Raw genomic sequence first — 23038 nt, forward strand, 5'->3', positions numbered from 1 at the left:
CAGTGCTACCAAACAGTCTTAATGTGACTGTTAGATGCGGATAATTTAAATAATAACTCAAAATTTGAATGAAACTGTAATGGGGAAGTTGTTAAAGGTGGTTGCCCAACACTTTGGCTGACTGGCTCAGTAAGTGCCCTATAAGGTAATGTGTCATTTCTGAGCAGGTTTTGTGCAACGCAGGGAAAACACATGTCAGTGCGCTTTATCTTCATTTTTGAAAAATACCGCAATGACGACTTAAGAGTTCTAAATAACAGAGAAAAAGGAAATTTTGGACAACTTATTAAGACTTTAAAGAAGTAGTTCAAAATTCTGGGAAATACTTGTATCCGCTTTTTGGCCGTCACTGTGAACTGGACTGAGTTTGTTTTTTGTTGAAAATACTCCCCGGTTAATTATTACATTATGTCAGGGTTTGTTTTATTTTTAAGTCACACATCAGGCAATTGATCACACACAGGATATACTTTTATGTCATTGAATCATTATTATTTTACTCTTGTTACGATGTTCTAATGTATCATTTCTAAACAGTGATATCTATTCAGGTCCAAAGTTGACCTCTCGCCCCTTTGCAACCGCCTTCTGCAGCTGAACTGAATCCCACCTGTTGGATCGCAGGCTCTCCGGGTAAATAAGGGACTCCTCTCAGTTTCACAGGTCAGTTTAACAGTTTTTATTGTTTAAATCTTTGTAATAGCTGCCGGCGGGTATACTGAAAAATAATGGCTGTAGTATGAATATAATTAGGCTCAATTTTTCTGCATTATTTTACTTAACAACATTTTAATGAGGGGATTTCCTGAGCCCAAGTATTTCTTTAATGCAAATCGCCATCCTGGTTCCAGCTTAACCAAATTTAGTATCTTAGCCTATGTTAAGCAACATCCGCTTCTAACCATTACACAGCAAACATACCTTCTGAAAATTCATCCATTCACTGCTCTGCTGGCACACAACACTCTGAGCCACCTAGGCAGCTAATTTAACACATGCCAATCCACAGCCCTTGAATATTTTCAATACGACTCGAAACATAATTAACCTGCTGATTATTCACACTCAATGTGCCTGACGAGCCGACAGCTTTAGCTGTTCATTCAAATGTTTGTAAATCAGCATTTTTCTGAACGAATGAGTGTCTCCAATGTCAGAATAAAAACCTGCATATTTACTGCATGGATATAGCATGTACTGAGTTCTTGGTATATCAAACCAAAAAAACCTTCTGGCTTGATAAAGAGACGACCATAAAAAGCAACTGCCTGTAACATACCCTACTGTATATTGTGGAATGGGACCAAGACTGTGACTGTGCATAGTTTTTGTTTTGTTTTTTAAACAGGAGGTCAGTGTCAAACTTCGCTCTTAGTTTACTTTGTGGCGAGTCAAATGCTGTTGCTGTATTTAGGGGATTTTTTGAATGTTAATGTTGAAAACAATTTTTTTTAACCAAAACTGAGGCAGAAATATAATGAGAGACAAACTGACAAAGGTAAAAGACAAAAGAGAAGACGTAAAAGTGACATGAGGGAGAGAACTACACGGGAGAGAAATCTAACGCATAAAACATTCCCACACTGGAGTGAAATACGGGGGAGTGGCTCTTTAACACTTGGTAAAACACTGATATTCCCTGTGTTACAACCGATTCTAATTTGGAGGAATTCCAGCTTTGCTTTAATTAACAATTATCAACTCCTTCTCACATCCCAAGTGCTATTTCCAGTACTTAATAGGAACTGTACGGGGAGACCTGTGAGATTTTGTTGAGGTAAAAAAGTCCTATTATCATAACTGTAAGAAGCATGTGTGTGTGTGTGTGTGTGTGTCTGTAGATCTGTTGAACTGTAGAGTAATCTTCCCCAAGAGTTTTTCCACACTAACACAGGCTCTCTATTACTGGCCAGTATGACTGTTGGTTTTTGTGGCTCACCATCACCATCAACGATTACTATAAGGTCAGCGAGCAATACAAAATAAAAGTACATAACATACAACAAAAAGGCCATGTCATATGAATCATGTAAATAAAGTATATATATACAGTAAATTACCATCAGAACACAAAGTACAGAGGAATTTACAAATGTATAAACTAGAAAAAATGCTCTGGAGATGTGATGAAAACGATTATTCTAGCCCATGTTCGTGATGAAAACATAACTCAATTGAACTGTACAGTGTATTTTTCTCCATTACAAATTCTTGCGCAGTCTGAGTAAAGGACTCTCCCCAACAGCAGTAAGAACATCTGACAAATATCTACTGCAGTGCCTGAAGGGCCTTTTCACATCAAGTACGCTTTAATAGGTAACTGAAGACTGAAATTCTCACTATTGCTTCAACCTCTCCATCCAATATTCCTGCTTCTTTCCTCCTGACTGTTGTTCTGCTAAACCAAACCTGATATAATCCCTCTCCTGTTTCCTCCTCTCCCTGTCTTCGCGAAGCTTAGTCAATACGTTAGACTTCTACACACGTGCGCAGCGAGATAATGCAAATGTTTCTATAAATAGGGACAATAGTGCTGACAGTAGCACTCTCTCAAGTGAGATATCTCGGTGTAATTTTCACTAACACTCACAACCACACACAACCACACACACACAACCACACACACACACACACACACACACACACACACACCAACATTAAATACTGGCAAGAAAAATCTCCCCTATTGCTGTGTGCTTCATCATAGTGATAGTCCTGAAGCAGCATATAAACACTTGAGTTGCAAAGGGTGCAAAGCAAACACATTTCAGATATGTGCTCTATGAGGCTCAAATATAGGACTACTCCACACAAAACAGATCAATGTGCCCTACACATCCTAAGCAAACAGCACTCTGCTTGAATCTGCAGCAGTCTAAACAGCTTGAATCTACATAATACTGAACTCTGCTCTTTGTTAGACAATACAGCTCCTGTGTAACACAGACAGGCATTATGATTCGCTGTAAAACCTACGTTTATTTGCCACTTGTACAACTCAAGTTCATGTTGTACATCTAGTTGTAACACACAACACATATTTCATGACGTCTCAGTCAGTTTTACATAAAATCCGCTAAAACCATAAAAAGATTGTAATCATTCCCCAGTCTATATAATCCAATGCAGCATAAAAAGCAGCCATAAAAATTATACAAACTGTACAAGCCTGTAACCTGAAAACCTGAACTTTGAGCGCATAAACAGACGCTAAAGTGAAAGCCACAGAAATGGAAAAATAATTGAGATGGATAGAACAGAGGAACCGCACTCATCCTTCATCTCCTTTTGTTGTCTTTCTGTCTCACCTTCCAGCTCATGATGAATGACATCAGAGAGGTTGGGCTCTTCACCCCACCAGAAGATCCACAGCTCCTTGGCATCGGGCTTGATTTTGCGCCGCCATACGCACAGCAGGTTGGCCTGCACACAGCGCATGAAGCTGCGTAGAACCGGGTCGTCCTGGGCCGGGGCCGAAATCACCGGCCCGTACTCCCCGCCACTGCGGAAGTTGTAGCAGCGCCATTTAATGCCCGTCAACTCCGCCTGGGAGAGAAGAAAATATTTAATAAAACACTGCAGCCGTAAGCATCCCATTAAACAACCTGAAAATTAGTAATACACCATTGTTATTATGTGCACGGACTAATAAAGTAATTTCACTCTGTCTTCAGTTCAAACATGATTAAATTTAACGTAAATACTTAAACACTTAGTTGATTCACTGATAATTCAATCAACCGAAATGGAATCTACAATCATATTGATGACCCATTAAATGCTTCAGGTCATTTTTCAAGCAAAAAACACCAAATGTTTCTTAGTTGTAGCTACTCCAATGTGCTGCTTCTCTCAGTTTTATATCATTATAAATTGAATATCTTTGGGTTTTGTACTGTTGGCCTGACAAAACAAGATATGTGAATTCATCATCTTGAACATTTATAAACCAAACAAATAATCCATGAGTCAAGAAAATAATCAGAAGATTAACTGACAATGAAAATAATCATTAGTTGCAACCATAAATATCATTTAGCATTGTTTATTTTTTAATGATTGTTATTCAAGAAGCATGTTAAGCGTTTGTAATCGTATTTTAGCGGATCATTTATTTAATAGTTCCCATGGTAGCATATCCTATACTTTTATATGTGAAGGACATGGATTTTTTAAAAAAATATCTATCTCATATTTTTGGTTAAACGACTATTACGCATAAAATCCATAATACGACTGAACTGTGACTTTAGTGTTAACCAGGAGGCACTGCAATACAGTGTACAAAGATATTGTGTTTCACCATCAGACAATGTTGATTCGATCAATAACTGTGCAGACGCTGTCCAATTATGTTATATTTTCAATGATTACACAGCTATGATCTTTGTGTAAACATTTAAGTACATTTAACGTCTCCCTGTTGTGTCGTTATAACCTTATTTAACTGATAACTTCACTCGCTACTGCTGTAAAGACACAATAAAGTGTGTGTATCTATTGTGGAGAGAAGAGGTGGAGAGTGACAGCGAGTCATAAAGGATGGCCTTGAGTGAAATACGAGGAATGAACTACTACAGCAGAAACAGCACTGAAATATAGAGGGAGCCACAAAGAGCTAGAGAGACATGAGAAGAGGGAATAGTGTCAGGGTCAGTGGTTGGAACCCGGCCCAGCAACTGACATCTTCTCTATTTAATCTAATGGGATGATAGGTGTGTATGTTGCCTACTGCAGACTTGAGCGTGGAGAATCTGTGCCATGATACATTTAGTGATGAGCCAGAAAAAGAGGAAAACTTCTACTCCACCAAAAACAGAGACAGCAAACATGCATGTTATTCCAAATTTGTAAAGGAAAATACTGTACATATGTAAATATATGCTTTGGAAACTTTTTATAATGTTTGTTTGTGTCCTTGTGTATGTATTTGTGCATGAATGAGTTGAGTTAACAAAGGCACTGCTGAACAGGACAGAGATTTGGCAGGCATTGGGGCGGGGAGGGGGGTCTCTCAGTGCGTCGCGCTGCCCTCCTCTCCTGTGTTCACCCAGCTGTGAGGATCATGTTTGGCACACTGGCCCAGGGACCTTGCCGTCCAAGACCAGCTGAGAGAAGAAAAAACACTGACCCATTTCAACCCGCAGACAGGTAGAGAGGAGCTGCTCGCCTAAAATTAAAGCCTGAGAGAGAGCGGAGCCAAGGATGCTTGTATGGAAGCACAGCAGGGATGTGTCAACGTCAGAACTAAAATCAAGCCAAATGCGTGGATCTGAGGGAGTCTGTGTATGCATTAAAAGAAATGTTATGACCAATACATACACTGCAGCATCTTATTAGTGACGGCACACTGAGGTATGAACATGACCCCCAGGTACATCCTGACTGTATAATGCAGCCATAATTATGAGCATGCCCCCCATGTAACGACCGTGTGTGTAATGGGAGATATAAGCATTAGTGCTGTGATAGGCCAAGCACCAAAATTAGCCATGACAAGGTCAAGGATGCTGTTTCTCCCAAAGCAAAGAGGAAGACATCTGCTTACACCGCCTCGTCATTCCCAGTCAATGTCAAAAGTTCCTTCACTGATGGACACAGCTGTCTGCCGCTACTGAATCGGGAGTGGAGAGGAGGAGATGAGGAGAAGTGAAATGTCAGAAAATATATTCACAATAAAAGGCCTACCAGTTGTTTGTTTTATGAGGCAACACATGCTCTCTGGTGAATTGATTGTTAAAGATCCCCTGCAGACATGTTTTGAGACATATAAATAAAATATATAAAAATACTCTGCTTGGAATAATAATGATATGGTTGGATGATATAGTCCCCCCCCCCCTCTCAAAAAAAAAAAAAAAAGAAATTACCAGTTTACACGTCTACAGCTATGTTAGAGGCTCTATGAGGCTGTACTTGAGCTAAATGCTAACATCAGAATGCTAAGACGCTCACAGTGACAATGCCAACATGCTGATGTTTAGCAGGTGTAATGGTTGCATTCTTCAGCGTCTTAGTTCAGCGTGTTAACATGCTAACATTTGCTCATAAGTTTTGCAGGTGCTGCATTTAGTCACAAACTAAAGTAGTGGGCAAATTAAAACCTTGACCTGATGATTGCGCAAGAGGAAATGTCAGAGGATTCACCAAAGTCAGTAGGCTTTATCCTTCGGGGGGACCGTTTACTGCATGATCCTGAAAGATTTCATGCCGTTCCACCAAAGAAATATTTACGTCTGATTGACTGACTGACCGATATTGCCATCCATAAATCCATGCCGCTAGAATGGCTAAAAATACTTAAAAACACATCTACTCTTCCTTCTTATATGAAAAATAAAAAATAAAAATAAAAATTGATCAATATGCAAAAAAAAAAAAAAAAAAACCTGCTTGTTCGTCCACATCCTAAATTCAAATTTAAAAGGGGAACAAAGAAACTGTCCCCCTTCAACGAATTTGACAACAGTGGTCTGGTTTCTGCATCATTCTGCATAGTGAAGGTCAAACATTAAGGCTAACAACAAGAAGCGCAACACACTTTGGAGTACGGGTAAGATAAGCACACTTTTCGTGCAGAAATATGGCTTAAGTTATGTTTCTGATAACAAGTTGTATTTTCTGGTGAAATATTGCAATAAATGACCAGAGGGTTCACTATGTCTTCCCCGAGCCCAAACGCAGGTGCGGGGAGTTTTTTTGACCATGTGAAAGCAACTAACCTAACGCCCTGCTGAACTCCTGTGGAGGATTAGCTGTGGCACAGTTGCAGCGAGAGGAACAGGGCCACAGTCACACGCTGGCAGGCAGATCCAAACACATGCCTGCACACAAACACTGACACACACACACACACACGAGCGCAAACACACATCACAACATAGCAGTTTGATGATGTGCAGACCAGAAGTGCTTTAAAACACTGACATGCAGACATAGGAGGCAGACATATTTTCCGGCTGATGTCCAGTCATTTTCAGTGATGACAGCTAAGATCTGCCTGTCTCTCTGTGTGTATTTTAGCTGTTTTTTTCTGCCCTGTATGTGTACATGCATCCATATGTATGAGTGTATTTCAGTGTGTGTGTGTGTGTGTGTAGGCCTGTATATTAGGGCTACAATCTCATCGAGTGTGCCCTAGATGGCTTCAATTTCTCAGCACACTTCACCTTCACTATCAGCCCTCTGAGGTCGAAGTAATACCAGTGATAACAAACAGCCAATTCTCAAATTTATATGAATAAGTTATCAATTGTAACACGTAAGAGAAAGCAGAGGAAACCCTTCAAGCATGTAGAGCAGCTGCAGCATTGGTGACAAATGAGTGCTGCGAAATGAATCCGTGTCACACCAATGAAAACGACTTATTTTATCATTGTTAGTTTTAAAAGAACTGGGGGGCACATCAGACTTTAAACCTAGATTACATAGATAGAATAGATTAGTGTTCCGGTATCAGCCAGGCAGAGGATAAATTATACCTTGCACTGACTGTATAAGTAGTATTTTAGGTGGTAAATTCTGCAAAACTTGTTAAAATAGAGATAGTAAACTGGGATTTTACTCCAACTGATCCCAAGAATTTACTTGACAGAGGTGTCCTTCTGTGCCATCAGCGGTGGTGATGAGGGTGTGTTTGGTACACTATGTACACCATATTTGTCAAGATAGCCGGTAAAGAGCAGAGCAAATAGGTAACCAAAGCAGCAAATTCCTCGCCATCCTCGAGAATACGAAAGAACAGATCAACAAATATTCTAGGCAGCGGTCTGAGCCGGTAGCTTTAAAAACTACAACAGGGGTAAAAAGGCGAAGGGGGTCATTGAAAAAGACGGCGGATTTTGTTTCACTGTCAATAAAGCCGGCACTCCTCCAAGCCCCTTGTTCTGTAGGTTGCCTGGTTCAATTTCTGAATGAGTGCAGGACCAAAAACAAGAGTTTTTCCCTCCATTGCTAAGACGGAGCAAAGCTTTGACCTTACTCTCACCTCTATTATCTTTCTCGTCTCCACTCTCCCTCTCATCTCTCGGCATTCTCTCACTGTCACGGATGGCTATTGAATACACCCAGGAGTATCTCACGTTCTCTCTCTCTCTCTCTCTCTCACTCACTTTTTTTTTCATATTCCTCTCTTTATGTCTTTTTTTCTAGTAAACAGAGAAAGGATAACAGCTAACCATATGTTTCCAGAATAGTTTTATGTCAGCACAGAGGAGGTGGAAGATTGCGCTCCATTTCTAGTAGTCTATTAAAATCCCTCTTTTCAGCTGGCATGAAAATCTCAGTTTCTTCCGCTGGGATTGATTCGTTATTATTTTACATGCTTTTTAAAAACTGAAAACTGATTTCAAAGAGCGGCCTTAACTTAAAAACCGGAGAGTTAAAAATCATTTCCTGAATACAAGGTGAACTGAGCCGAGGCCTGGAAAACGCAATCTGTATCCCAACCAAAGGTCAACCTCAATGCCCTGGACATGTGCTTGTAATCAAAAAAAAAAAAAAAATACGTAAGTCAGACCTTTAATCTTTAGCATACATCGCTCAACACAGAAAGCAGTGGATATAGTCTAAACCGTATGACTTGTACGGCAAGTAAGACACATGCATACAATATAGGCTGTATACTTTTAAAAGGCCGAGAGCTTTACAATGTAGAGGAAACCTTCATTACTTAAATAGCAGAACTGAGAGGAAAACACACTTGACATGCACTTTGCAGGAATGCTTCTGCAGACTGAAAATATTTTGCTCCTCCTGTTCTTTCTCAAAAGCTCCTGGGACCTTTTGAATGGACAACTTGAACTTCCCAGCATGCAGCTGAATGTATGTTTGTGTCATACTTCCATGTAGGAAAAAACACAGTCACACACACTTGCGCATACTTTTTCCACACAGACACCCAGACAAGGCTTTTGCTACTGCCAGGGACAGGGTAATGTGCTGCATATATTAACAACATATTCAAACATAATTTACTTACGGAGCACTTCTTTTCACTTTCATGACAAATGAGCAGTCATTAAAAATGCATCGCATTTACAGAAGAAAAAATATTTCGTCTGGTTTCTTGAGCTTTATTAAGGACAAGTTTCATATACATTCACATTAGAATTGCAGCTGATGTGAACATTTGAGTTTACACCTAAGTGGATAGGTGCCTGGTGCTCGATCAAAGCTGACAGACAGCATATGAGAAGCTGGAATCTAAGAGAGATGCCACTTCTTTAGGAATCTCACAACAGCGTAAGAGCCTCGCAGTTTGATAGTCTGACAAAGGAGGCACTTTAGGCAATTGAGAGACAGCTTGTATCAGCAGTTTTTACCTGCACAAGTGAAACACTTATTCTGTCGGAGTGGCATGGCTTTCTCATCGACGTCAAATCTGTTTAGAAACTTGACAAGCTGCCAATATTTGGAGTGTGTTCAGATCGCTTGTGATGCCTGTGTGTCTTTAGATAAGACTCATTTTTATCAGACACATGCAACACTCTCTATCTCTCTTTGATTCAGTGTCAAAAAACGGGGGAAATTTAATTATTTCTAACAGACACTGTGAAAGAACTGACTCAGTACTGACTCTTACTTGAAGTTTCAGGAGAACATTCTTTATGTAAGTTATAATCCTTAATTTTTTCATGAAATCAAACCCTATTCTTTATACTACTTGTGGTCGGCATTTTTCACCAATAGCCATTTATTTACGTAAATTGTAAATTTATGTAAATTGTATTTACATAGCAATTTTCATTGTTCGTGGCAGAGCGCAGCATTCCTGCGCTAAGTCAAATTGCATAACTACACACGGGAATCAATGCATGAGTGTAATCCAGCATTTTTGTAATTGTATCTCATTGATATCGGCATCATTGTTTACTTTTCAGTCTCTCGCAGCCGTATCAGAGCTAGTTCGCATTTAAAGCATTCAACTGGCAAAGCACGGGGTGGCTTTGATCATGTAGCCGTCACAGAAAACAAGATGTATTTGTCACTGTGGTTAGTGCTGCCCCAAATCGTTCCTCAAAAATGCATCTACAAAACAAGAAAACAGTCATTTTGAGCATTTTTTGACAGCAGATCAGTTTTAAATAACCAATTACTTTAACCGCACTCTGCTGTTGTGTGGAAAACTACTCATGCTGTACACAGCATGAAATCATGGTGTATGCCACTGTTCCTGGCATGATGGAAAAGGCGAAATGTTGACCGACTTCTTTATTAAAACATCATGTGTTTGCTTGGCTGTGCTGTAAACAGATATACCAGTTGCTCTTCTGTTAAATTTCTGACAAAGTAGCTGCTCGACCAGGACTGAAATCTTACAGATTACAACTTTAACAACGTTTTCCTCAAATATATCAGAGCTGCAATGTTGAAGCAGTTTGATGAAAAATCAAGTGTGAGAAATAAATATGGACCAAGGCAATGTAGGTTGGGTGGCTGTGCTAGTAAGTGAGCAGTAAGAAGTCACCATTTAGAAGAGCCAGTGGCAGAAATCAGAAAAAGCAACGACTCCCCCCTCATCAATTAACCCACTGAAATCAAATTAATCCACAAGGAGTCGCGTTCCCCTCTGGCATTTTACACCACAAATGAAGAGCGATGCACATTACTGCACATGAGAGGGAGCGAGAGCGACACAAAAGCACCAAACAGGTGTAGAAAGAAGGCCTCTGGGGCTGCAGACACTAAACAGATGCTTTTCCGCTGCCTTCTGCCGCCACCTTTACAGTCCCCACAAAACAAGGGACCGTCATTTGATCTGTGTTCTGATGTAGCATCCAGCCCTGGGAGGTGAGCAAGCCAAGCGACCTAATTAGAGCAGTGAGAGTCCCCAGGGCTGAGTGACGGATAGACCTGCCAATCACACTGCGGAAAGCCTCCATCAAGCAACGACTTCTCACCTGACACAAAGAGAGGAGGGAGGCGGGAGGCGACAGCAGTGGAAGACCAATAAGGATAGTGGGACAATGCGTACAGTTGCACTGCCGCATCTAAAAAGGGCTGAAGAGATCCCAGGCCATTTGGCAAATAAAACAACACAAAGCTGCAGCGTCAGGCTGCTTTTGAAGCGTTAAGGGGACAGGCTAAAGCAGTGGCCCTGCTTCGCCTAAATTATTAACATGCAAATAAATAAACCAGTCTCTACTTCACTAGTGTCTCTGGTGTAACTTAATTAAACTCTGACAAGCCACAGGGACGGAGAAATTAGAAAGACACAGACAAAGACAGAAAAACTGAGAATCACAAAGAAGGAAAAACAGAAAACAGAGAGAGAAGTAAAAACAGTTGCTAGGCAACATACAACATCTGTAGGAATTCAGCAAGGTATTCAATTTTTGAGATTTCTGTCTCCAGGGTTACAGTGGAAATATGACATTTCAAACACTTTTGCGTCTCTTACTTTACTCTAACATCACAAAGGAGTGTACTCTACATCTCTGTATGTTGTCTCTATTGCACATAACTACATCGCCATTTGTCCCCCTACAGCTGGAATTCATGAGCTCAAATTTTGGCTTAAGATGTTATCAAGCATATCATACGGGCGTCGCGAAGGTCCTGGGATTACCAGAAGCAAGACATTAACATTTCGGTATAAGATTACTCACCAAGTTTCTTTAGCGAGAGAATGATTTGAATTTTATTCAAAAATTATTCAGCGCAGTAATTGTACAATTAGCACTGCATGGAGGCTTCTAAAATGCCTACAAGAAGTTAATAGTCTGATTGTTCCAGAAATTGGGCAAATGGAGCATAAGCGGTATGAAAAATATCTCATTTGGCTTGTAATTTCCTGCATTGATTTTTTCCGCAGGGATGCTATTTAAGATAAAATGACAGCCCTGCACAAGTCAGCATGACTTTTCCTTGTTTCATTACACACCAGATAAACAAAATATAAAGGAGAAAAAACTGGAAGGAAGCAACGCATCTGTGTGTGCATGTGTGGAAGGACAGAGGCAGGGTCAGATAATTATTTATCGCAGGTCACATCTGAACAGGTTTCAACCTGCAACTCACCTGGCTGCTGTCTCTAATCTCTTGTTTGCTTACTAAGTGGGAGTGGCAGGCAATCAGAGCTTCAACACCAGAAGTCCTCTGCATTTCTGCTAACACTCGCAACACACACACACACACACACACACACACACACACACACACACACACACACACAGAGTCTTATGTAATCCCGCTCCTCTCCTGTCTATTCACTCTTTTCAACAGGTACAATGGTACCGTGGCATGTTCATATCTTTCCTAACACCACCCTACCTAAACACTTGCTCACTCGGTCATGTCTGGTAAATACTCATGAAACCTTCTGTATTTCACTATTACACTACCAAAGGCCATTTATTCCATGAAGCAAGTCAGGGCTGAAATTGAGCTGTACATATTTTTCATTTAGCATCTGAAAAATCACGGGTGTCTGCCTAATTCAAGATGAGAGAGAGCTCCGTTTGGCAGCGCAGGGAGAATCAATGCACCACAAAACGGTGAAGTCTGCACATAATGTGTTTGTTCTCATCAAGTACCCGTCTGATTGGTCACAGATAATCTCTCAATGGAACATGTACACATGATAATTAGAATTTGCAACAGCACAGCAGACAACATTAACGTTTTCCCGCTCTCCCCTTGTTCTGCAGCTCTAAAAGACACCCTTTAACCGAAGTGTGCTCTAACTGCAATTGAATCCCAGCCAACCATGATATTGGCAAAGCTGTCTGGCTTGCAGAAAATATTTGCCCAGTTACAAGCAGGGCAATATCTCCCTTTAAAGAAATTCTCTTTGTCAAGTTGTCTGCAGTCAGGTGAGGAGACCGCAAATAGATCTCCCCGAAACAAAGCCCAGGACTCCTGTGTGATGACACGGAGACCTGCAGCATCACCGAACGCAAGTTTTATCTGTTTCTGGAATTTATCTACCCGTCAGAAAACCCGCTTCGGAATTTTTAGTTTGATCCAGAGGATCTATAGCAACACACATCCAAAATCTAATAGTTTGTAGGAAAGTGGTTTTAATCTGTAGAGGAAACATGTCTGAGCCAGGTGGCGTGTCTGTTGAAGATAACAAGAATATCAACAAATCTAAATTCAGCAAATTTACTTGGGTAGTGAACTTAACACTTAGGCATTTCCACTTCTATTCCACTACATTTCAGAGGGAAATATCATAGTTTTTACTCCACTACATTCATTTAACAGCTATATTGGTTATTTTTCAGATTAAGTCCTTACATACTGCCTACACTGCAAAAGTCCTTGCCTTACCAAATCATTGTTACTGAGTCCTAAAAAAAAAATCCTGTGTGGTAAGATAAATTCAACCCTCCGAGTAATTTTTCCTGATTCTAGCAGTGATATCTCTTATTCTGCATTTTTTCAAGATCTATCCATCCATCCATCCATCCATCCATCCATCCATCCATCCATATGCCAGCTAACTAGCTAACTTTCCGGCTATCACATGCACTTGATGGTACCAGCTACTGCCCATTCCTACCAACCCTCCTTTCCCACACAGCCTTCTGTTGCCCTGCACACATGCAGGAACACCAGCGGGTGCTAAGAATAGAACACAGCTGGCACTGCAGGGCTTACATATTTCACACTCAAGCCACCGTGCTCCAAAATACTCCTGCCCATCCCGTCCCATTTCCAGCTCCAGGACCAGCGGTGGTTCCCCCCCTCCCTTCCTGTCCGTCTTTGAACTGTTCTTCACCTCTGTGGCAGGGCCCTGACAAGCCTACTGCTCAGATAAGATACATGACTACACGCGGGAGAATTTACCAGAAAGGAGATGTGCAGTAAAAACAGAAGCACGAGTGAGGAGGGCCCCATCTTCCTGTTCCCAACCCATACACTGCCCTATATCTGTCAGTGGCTTATTCACAAGCCCTTTTGTTATGGCAGAAAACTATTTGAGAAACCTGTACGTGTGTCACTTACATACAGAATGCCAGGTTCACACAGGTGGGCCACTGCCTGATCGAGTCCTGTTGCAATGACAAGGGATTCCCGCGGCAGTGACAGGGGCAGATTAGTGGGAGGCGCCACTCACAGACTCAAGGTGAAGCCAGTGCTAGCTGTCAAAATTGCAAGCAAGCAGAGCCAAAATCACAGGTTGGGCGTAGGGGGTGCACTGTTCAGTGAGAAGCGACCAGATGGAGCTGCTCCATAGGGCATGCAGCAGAAGACTGGGGCTGCTACCTTGGAAACCTGGACTGATCCTCTCCTTGTGTAACAGGAGACTGCTGTGGCATCAATCTCATCCTTGGATATCTCAATATAAACTACACTTTCATAGTTTTTCCAGTTAAACACAGTTAAAAAGACTGAAGTACCAAAATGCATGCGTTCATAATCGTGTTTACTCATTCTTCCATCAGATAGTTTCTGATATGAAGGATTAGTCTGCTGATAATCTATATTTTTCTTGTTGTTCAACAAGTCCCAAGAAAGACAAATAATAACAATTAACTGATCCAACTAACAAGAAGTGTATGTGTAGCCAAAGCCCATTATTCCTCTGTGCCATAGAGCTCCATTGTTGCTCAAAAACTAGTGAATCTACTGCACTGGGTGACATGTTCCGTCATTACAATGAATACAGGCACTATCAATTATTTTAAGTCAATGCTACGTACACAACTAGGGGAGTATTTATGGCAACTAAATCCGCACATGAAAATACTCCCAATCCATTTAAATTCTCAATCTAGTACTGTTTGGATAAGATTTGCTAAAACCTACAGTACCCTGCTTTCTGGCAAATTATTTAGCTTTATTTACCTTTTTTTTTTTTTTTAAATGAAAGTTTATATTCGGAACCTTTTAAAAATTTTCATCTGTGGTCTTTTTTATGGGAATCGTTGACAGTAACAAAAACCGCTAGCCTTACCCTTTCAAATAAAGTTTTACTAATAGCAGACTAGTTTATTCTCATACGACTGCTTGTGTTTAGGCTATAGCCTGACAAATTCCGGATTTTAGAGGCCAATATCAATATCAATATTTAAGAGTTTAAAAGGTCCGTAATGACATAACATGTACACAAGTCTTTGATAAGAGTCCCCTGAAATTTGGTTGGAAAAGAATGGTGACCAAGACACACACTGAGTGGGACACAACTGGAAAATAAAGTAGGAAAAACCATGTCATGGCAACACTGTTATAATATTGGCATTTTTGTTCTGCAATTTCTTGTTATTTATTGACATATACATACCCAATATATCTGTGTATGTATCCGTATACAGTATCGGCTGAAATTAGTTCAGCTGAGACTTTCAGTTGAGAGCTGGCTTCTTTTGTTAATCGAAATGCGGGCTTTGTAAACGAAAAAAAACGTATATTTCTCACAGCAAGTTAAGAAAAATGGCATTGTTTTTGCCATCACTAACAAGACTTGGGTATCGTATTACCACTAGCACTGAAAAAAATTCAAACGGTACACAGCCCTATTAAACTCCAACTTGACCAATTCCTCGGCTCAGTAGGTGTTGACACACACTTCATCCAACCACTGCCTCTTTTTCATCCCTAAGCACCCTTGCAATATCCACTACCATTAATAATGAGGAAATGCAAACAGGCTATATTAAAAAGGCACCATTCCCAACTACCTGCTTCTTCTTACAAGCCTCGGCCACTCACCTGCAATAAATCAAGACACTGCTGTTAATGGTATTCCCTCAGCCACATCTCTTAGCACTTTATTTCCATGCCAGACAGTAGCATCATTATTATACATGCAAGACCTCTGTTGGAATACAGTTTGGCTAATGAGCACCTCTTAGTTGATCACATTAGACCTTCACTTGAGGACACTTAATTACCAGTGTTGCACTCCACACGCCTCTGTCGAGAGAACAGGAGCAGTCCTTTAATTAAGGTCTCTGCAATCTACCTGTGTTTGTACAAGTCTGCATCCTTGGGATATAAGATGTATTTGCAGCCCAAATAAAGGCGATAAAACAGCCAGTGTGCACAGTATGTGCATGTGAGTGTGGGTGGAAGACTTAGTCTATGCATGTGTGATACATATGTTTGTGTGGGCATGTGGTTGTTTATATTTTTTTCCCGTCTCAATGTCGGCACTTGTGTTTGTGAATGTATCTGTGTGTGTATTTGTGTGTGAGTGTGTGTGTGGTTGTGTATATAATATGATGGGTGTTTGAAGTTTGTCTCCTGAGTCTGGATGGTTTACAGTGTGCATAGGACACACACACACACACACACACACGGACACACACACACACACACACACACACACACACACACTCTGAGGCTTCCTGTGTCGTGAGGCTCTTAACTGTCTCCTCGTTGCATGTCACATTCAGGCTGGGACTCAGTTATAAGAACCTGCCCAGTCCACAGAAAGATGACTGTTTTCTTTCTCTTTCTCTCTCTCTCTCTCTCTCTCTCACTGCGTTCCTCCCTCTTTAATTTTCTCTCTTGCTCTGTCTCACTCTTTTACTCTCAGTTTCTCTCTCAAACAGGCTGAGGCTAGCAGTCAGGAAATGCACATCAGTCATAATACTTTCCTAAAATGAAAACAGATTCCGCTGCAGTCCTTTAGCCGCTCTCTCTCTCTTCCTCTCTGTCTCCCTCTCTCTCTCCCTAACTCACTCCTTCAGCTGAAAACATTCCTCTGTTTCTCCTCTCGTCCCTCCGCCCTTCCCTCCTCCATCGCCACATCAACTTAACTCACCAGCTCAGGTCTTTTCTCCCACTTACAAGGGTCTCGTTTGCTTTCTGTCACGGATGGATGATCAGCAGCACACAAGACAGTTGTTTTGTGGGTTGTGTGATCCCAGCGATCTCAAGTATCTGGCACCAGCCTCACAGAAGGCATGACAGTAATCTGCTGCGCCCCCATAATGTCCCACAGTATGGGCACTTATGCTTTCTAAGTTACTTTTTATTGATGCAGGTTGCAATAACAGCCAGTAAATCAGTGTGAGGGATGAGGTTATTGCATGTTGGAATGCTGTTTAACAGGCTGTCAGACCAGAGCACTCACTAGTTACCCACAAGACCTTTATGTAAGAACAGAGCAAATGTGGCCTGAAGGAAAAGGTTAATAAATATCCCACCTTAGAGGCTGTTTCTTCTCATTTCTGGAACTCTAAACCACCACGTTTGGCCCACAACTAATGAATATTATCATTATCATATTTATTAGTCTATAGGAGAGTCAAAAATTCCTTTCACGGTTGCCCGGAAACAAAGATGACATCTACATATTGCTGGAACAACAGTCAAAGCCCAAAAGGTATTTCATTTACGATGATAACAAGGAGAGAGAAAAGCCAGATATCCTGGCATTTTTCCTTGACAAAAGTCTCCAATTATTAATAGGTGATCAGAACTGTTGTGAATTAATTTTCTATCAATCAACTAGTCAATTAATCTACTAACTGTTTAAGCACTAAACAAAGTAGAAAGTGGTAAGATACAGGAACTCATAACAATAAAATCATTCATATACATATTTTTTCAAGTCTTTTGCTGGATCCATAGCCCCCCCTCCTCGATTTGATTTATTCACTTCCAGTGGTAATAAAAGGGCTTCAGCCTCCACTAGTTAAGCTTACGACACACATCTGTCTGAATCTCAACATCAGGATGCAATCTGCATCCCTCTGTCTGTCTCCTCGGTCTCTTTGTCTCAGTCGTACCCTCTAACCAGGACACTCGATGTGTCATTAGTGTTTTGTTGTGTCATGTACTTCCCTATAGGAGCCTTGCCCGTGAGTAACCGCTGTGGCACCAGCCAGTCGTAAATATTCTCAACAGGCCGGCTGATGGATGGACCCTTTCCCCCTTCGAAAGGGATGTTCGCGAGGCCGGCACGACGGCCAACACCGCCACAGCGTGTGAACGAAAGCTTTTTCCACGAGGGAATAACCTCGAACTGAGAGGTTGACAGAGACGTAATCACTGTTTTCAGATGCTAGGTGACAGACTGAGAGAATTTAAGACATCTGATGCTGGAGCACTGTTGCATTTACTTTGGCATCAGTCCACAGAAATTCAAGCAAGATGCTTTTCGATAGCTTAAGATACTATTTTAGATGCCCTTCTCCCTTTAAAGGCACAAAAAAAGACTGGAATACACGAGAAGGAAGAATCTCAAGCGTTTTGTTTTTGAATTTCTGAAATTTCTGCAAGCTGTGTGGTAACTACAAAGTTTGTTCCTCCTCTCCGTCCACCGAGAACATCATAAATCCATACCACATGACACTTGTTTATTTAGCTTTGGTGTTCCTTATGAAGTGTAACAGGGGCTGGCTGCTGTTGCTGATGGACAACCGGCATGATCACCTAAAAAAGCCCTCAGGACCCCTATGTTGTCGTGGTTCTCAGCAGCCTGTGCCTGAGTTCAGTCTGCCGCATGCCTTTCCACTTGGCTGCCTGTTGTAGTAGGACAGTTAACTCGCTGATTGCAGGATGAAAACTGTGAAAACACGCCGCTCAATCTTTTTCACCCTCAAAACCATCCAGGTCTTCTAAAAATGACGCTGCCTGTCGAGTCAAAAACACCTTCTTCCAGATAAACTCAGTGTGAAAGTGCTGTTTCTGCTGTATGCTTGATACATGTTGCTGTCTGTCGGATTCTTATTAGCCTGCTTTTCTCTGTGAGACATGATTGCTATAACATTTTCTTTTTTTATGAAAAAGCTGTTCCTCAGTTCACATTCACAAAAAAAAAAAAACATTCTCCTCTAATCATCTAATTTATAGCCTAGTGAGCCAATTTTTGCAGCTCAACACATTAACCTATTATTCGCTGAAGATCAGAAAATCTCTTTTTCTCTTCTCTGGCTGCAGAAATATTTGACAGAGGCAGCAGCCTGCCTTCTTTCCAAGTTAGTTGCTTGGCAATGCAACAGAGTTCCAGCTAGATTTCCAGTGAAATGATTATTTAAAGGGGAGGAGGACAATGGCCAGAGCGCACTGTGCTTTTTGATGGGGAAAATGAGTGTTTATCTACGGTTTATCAGCTAAACCCATGCGACAACTGCAAATACGTGCCAAAATAATCCGTTTGTTTCGGGGCAGCGTTTGATCATTGTATTTTAGTCATTGTGAGATATGTTTTGTGCTGAAATCAGATACTGAAGTGGAGTTCTTCCTTTTCAAACCGCGTCGATTTAAGCCTCTGAGACCGAAATATCTTATTATAACAGGCTTAGCGGTGAACTGTGGTGCTTTTTTCTTCTCTCTCTCTCTCTCTCTCTCTCTCTCTCTCTTTCCCGGACCACGAACCCGTGTTAATGATTGCCTAACAACAACATCAGCCAATTGGTTCATCTTTGTCCAACTGACACATTTACGCGTGCCGTTCCACGGTCTTGTGACTTGTCGATCGCAGCTGGCTGGCGTGTGTCTGTGGGCGAGCATGATTTATTGATACTGTACCAGAGAGAAGATGTTGGAGTGGCAGTCCTCAAGGCTTGCCCCGTTAGCCACCCAGCTCGCTGTTGTAGTCATAATCGTCCGCCGTTGGGGTCGTCAGCGCTGGGCATGTCGAAATCCTACATCGGTATCCAGCACCGAGGCAGGGCTGACAAAATCGGTTGCCTTACGAGTCCGCCGAGACAGTCGGGCTTAAAACCTCACAAGGGGTCCAAGATAATAGATTGGGGATGGTCGGGCAGAGGAATGGGCGTATTCAAAAAGAAGTGCAGAATGCATCCACGGAGCGAGAGCGGGTCTATAATGTTGCCGTGTTGTAAATCCGAGCGTGTGCGGGGATCAAAACATTGTTACAATCCGGGTCAGGCGATTCCAAATCTGATCAGTGTCAAAGGCGGAGAGCAGAGGCACGGATCCATTTCAATCCACACGCGGAGGAAGATCAGCCCGTTTTCCATATCAGTCTTTCCGCTGATAGTTTCATCATTAAATGAGCATAATCCATGAGAAGACGGCTCCTTTCTTCCGCGCCGAGGAACAGCACCCCCACCCACCCCCACCCCCCCCCAAAAGAAAAAAGAAATAAAAATGTGGAATTGGAGTCAAAACTTCTCTAAAAATGTCACACGCTCGCCGCTCTGCAAAAACAATGAACTCAGAGCCGAGACCTTACATGCAGGATATCTGATTCCGTCTGCTCCACAAGCTGATGCACCACTTGTGATAGTTTTCGAGAATTGCATGAGCTATTTATAGCCTTCTTTCTTACCACAGCCGTTCCTCTCACAATGTAGCCCCGTCTGGCGAGCACGAAGCGCCGCTCCGCGAGCAGGAATGTCCAGTGCCTCCGTCGCTCCCGGATTCAACGGCGCGCGGACGAGGGGGTCTCCGAAGGCGAAAAGAGCCCCCCCACCACCACCCCCGGTGCTGCTCCGTGGCAGGGCGGACGAAGTCGAGCGGGCTCCCGGCAGCCCCGAATCATGAGCCACAGCGCTCAGACAAGAAAAAACTATTCTTACACTCCGCCGCCAGGAAAACGACACGCAGGCTTCTGTAGCTCGGAAGGTTTGAAAAAATCCTTCCTTCCTTTCAGTTTTATATCATTACGAAACGTCCTCTTGCGACCACAGCAGCCTCAGTCTTGCAAAAAAAAAAAAAAAAAATATCTCATATGATTTTTTTTTTTTTTTTTTTTTTTAAATGCACAGTTCAAGGAAAAGTCACAGTCCTTGTCTGGCGCCGATTGTTGACATAAACACTATGTTGCATGCTGCAGAATCTTTCTTTATAAACCACCCCCCCCCCTCTCTCTCGACATTTAAAAGCGTGTCCTCCTCCTTCCCGAGAAATGGTGTGATTATTGAATTAAATCCTCAGTACGTGCGCGATGTCCTCAGCGGCGGCTCCTTCCTCATTGTTCATCTTATTACATCGGTAAATAAGTGGAAGTGTGCGTGTAGCCTGCCCGTGTCATTCTCACCCTCTGTGTCTGTTTGCTTTAGGCGAAGCGCCGCTGTAGCGTTTTTTTTTTTTTTTTTTTTTTTTTTAGCGCACACGATCGTCCAGCCCACCACGCATTGTAATGTAATGGCGGTCGGAAGCGTACTACCGAGGCTCGCCTTCCTATTTGGCCAAGTTTCGGCTCACGTGATCAAAGTCTGGGATTACAGTACCGCTCGGTGTCTTTGATATGAGGCAGGATGCGACGCCGGAGACGTCGTGCTGGTCGTGCGCGCCTGGCCGTCGGCAGTCATAGGGGTTTTCTTCACTGTTACACTCTTTGTTATTAAATGTGTCTTCGCTGTTCCGTGGTCATCTGTCTGTTAAGTGCCTGAAGAGAGATACTATTTACATGCTGTCTTGTATTTATTTTATTTATTTATTTTTTTTCCATCACTGCAGGGTGTCATTCTGTGATGCACTGGTTACATAATGTAACTGTGTTCTCAAAACAGAGGATGTGGAAGACTAGAGGTCAGAATGACTTACTGAGCTCATACTGTTTCATAAGAGACATCTTATAAAGACCATCAACACTTGGTGGTCTTTGTTATATATATATATATATATATATATAGAAGAATAAATATAAAGCGCATTTAAAATCAAGTATTGATTGCAGGAGTCCAGATTGGTTATGTCCAAGGCTGTAGTCTTGTAGAGATACTGAGGTCATGATAAGGTGAAGTCCCCCTCAGCACCCTGGACACCAAAAAGAAGGTCTCTAATGTTTTTCTCTACAATTTTTATGTATTGAGTTAGCTGTCCGATTATATTTTTTGTAAGTTTTATTTAAAGCTATACAAATAAATATTTTTTCTTATATTAACAAATGGGGGGAGGAAAGGGGTCAGAAAACATGTCCTGATAAACCCACTGTACACTACACCTGCCCGGCACTAAACAACGGAGAGACAATGTTAAAGACTTGCTGGTGAACATGATGGAGCATTTAGCTGCTAAAGAGCCAGACATTTCCCTCAGGAGCTGGTAGAGAGCAAAACAGAGTTAAAAAGAAAGTGAATAATGGACTTACCTTGGCCAGGTGGGCACAAACACGACTCCCAATGAATGCTAATGCAGCTGACTTCATGTCAATGTTGTGGTTACAGATTTTTGCCCCCGAAGTGGCCAAAAAAAAAAAAGAAAAGAAAAATCAATCAATGCAGGTTTGAACTGAGCAGTTCTTTCAAGGAAATTCCTCTCAAAATCAACAACTGCTTACAAACTCAACAAATCTAACTCACCTGTCCCAGAACTTTTTCCAAATTTTCCCTGTAACTATTACCAGATGACTTAGTTCTTCACGGGGAGTTATTAGGAAATTACAGGCTGTAAGGTACACCATTACAATTACTTTGAAATTCTGGTGAATCAGTTCTTTGTCCCATAAGTAATGAAATATAAATGTACTGGACTCAGGCTTTAAAAAAAGAACTACCTGTGAGGTTTTATATTTGCATTATAGGCAAACAGTATCGCTGGACGTTTGCTTACACTGTCAATAAAAGTGTGCTTCAGTCGTTCTCCCTCTTCTCCAAGATTGCCACAGTTTCCTGAGGTAGACAGAAGAGGCCACACGGGAGTCAGTGCATCAAATATTTGTGTTATTATCAATAATTTATCGGACATTATATGCTATATATGCACTATACTGTATGTGCTTGTATTTTCTTTATGTTTGGATTACAAAGGTAACCGGATTCGCTCTTTCTGGTTTTAGCTTCAAAGCTTACTGTGCATGTCCTTACATTTGTTAACTTGAGTCTCTTTCTACCGATAAGCAAATGTTGGACTCATCTTGTAAACCAAAACTGCAAAAGCAGCTCAGACTGCTTTACCTCCAATACAATTTTAGTCGTGAATAAACAGATCAATGAAGAGTCAATAGCTAGTCCCTCAAGGTCTTTATAAAGATTCAATAGTTAGTATTTTGAACCTTTTTTTAGTTTATAATTATCAGTCAGTAAGCTTTTTATCCCTCAATCACATTGTCCCTCACAGAAAAACAAAATGTATGACATTGAACTGAATAGACCTTTTCATTTGAAATCTTGAAGCGGCAATAATTTTTAAATGCCCACACTCCGCAAATATACCTAACTGTTCA

The 23038-nt window shown here is 41.5% G+C and overlaps 1 protein-coding gene across 2 annotated transcripts in view; it reads right to left on the bottom strand.

Annotated features, from left to right (window-relative positions):
* LOC120806306 (mediator of RNA polymerase II transcription subunit 13-like) overlaps positions 1-19955 on the bottom strand; it is a 75898-nt gene extending 55943 nt beyond the window's left edge. For both annotated transcript variants that reach the window (XM_040157321.1, XM_040157319.1), the window contains exons 1-2: positions 19432-19955; positions 3309-3546 (exon numbers count right to left, since the gene is read on the bottom strand). In XM_040157321.1, the coding sequence (XP_040013255.1) occupies positions 3309-3546; positions 19432-19503 (310 nt within the window). In that variant the 5' untranslated portion in view covers positions 19504-19955. The remainder of the gene's footprint in view (positions 1-3308; positions 3547-19431) is intronic.
* Between the last annotated feature and the right edge of the window lie 3083 nt (positions 19956-23038).

The sequence above is a fragment of the Xiphias gladius genome, chromosome 20 (genome assembly GCF_016859285.1).
Source record: "Xiphias gladius isolate SHS-SW01 ecotype Sanya breed wild chromosome 20, ASM1685928v1, whole genome shotgun sequence".
NCBI lineage: Eukaryota > Metazoa > Chordata > Actinopteri > Istiophoriformes > Xiphiidae > Xiphias > Xiphias gladius.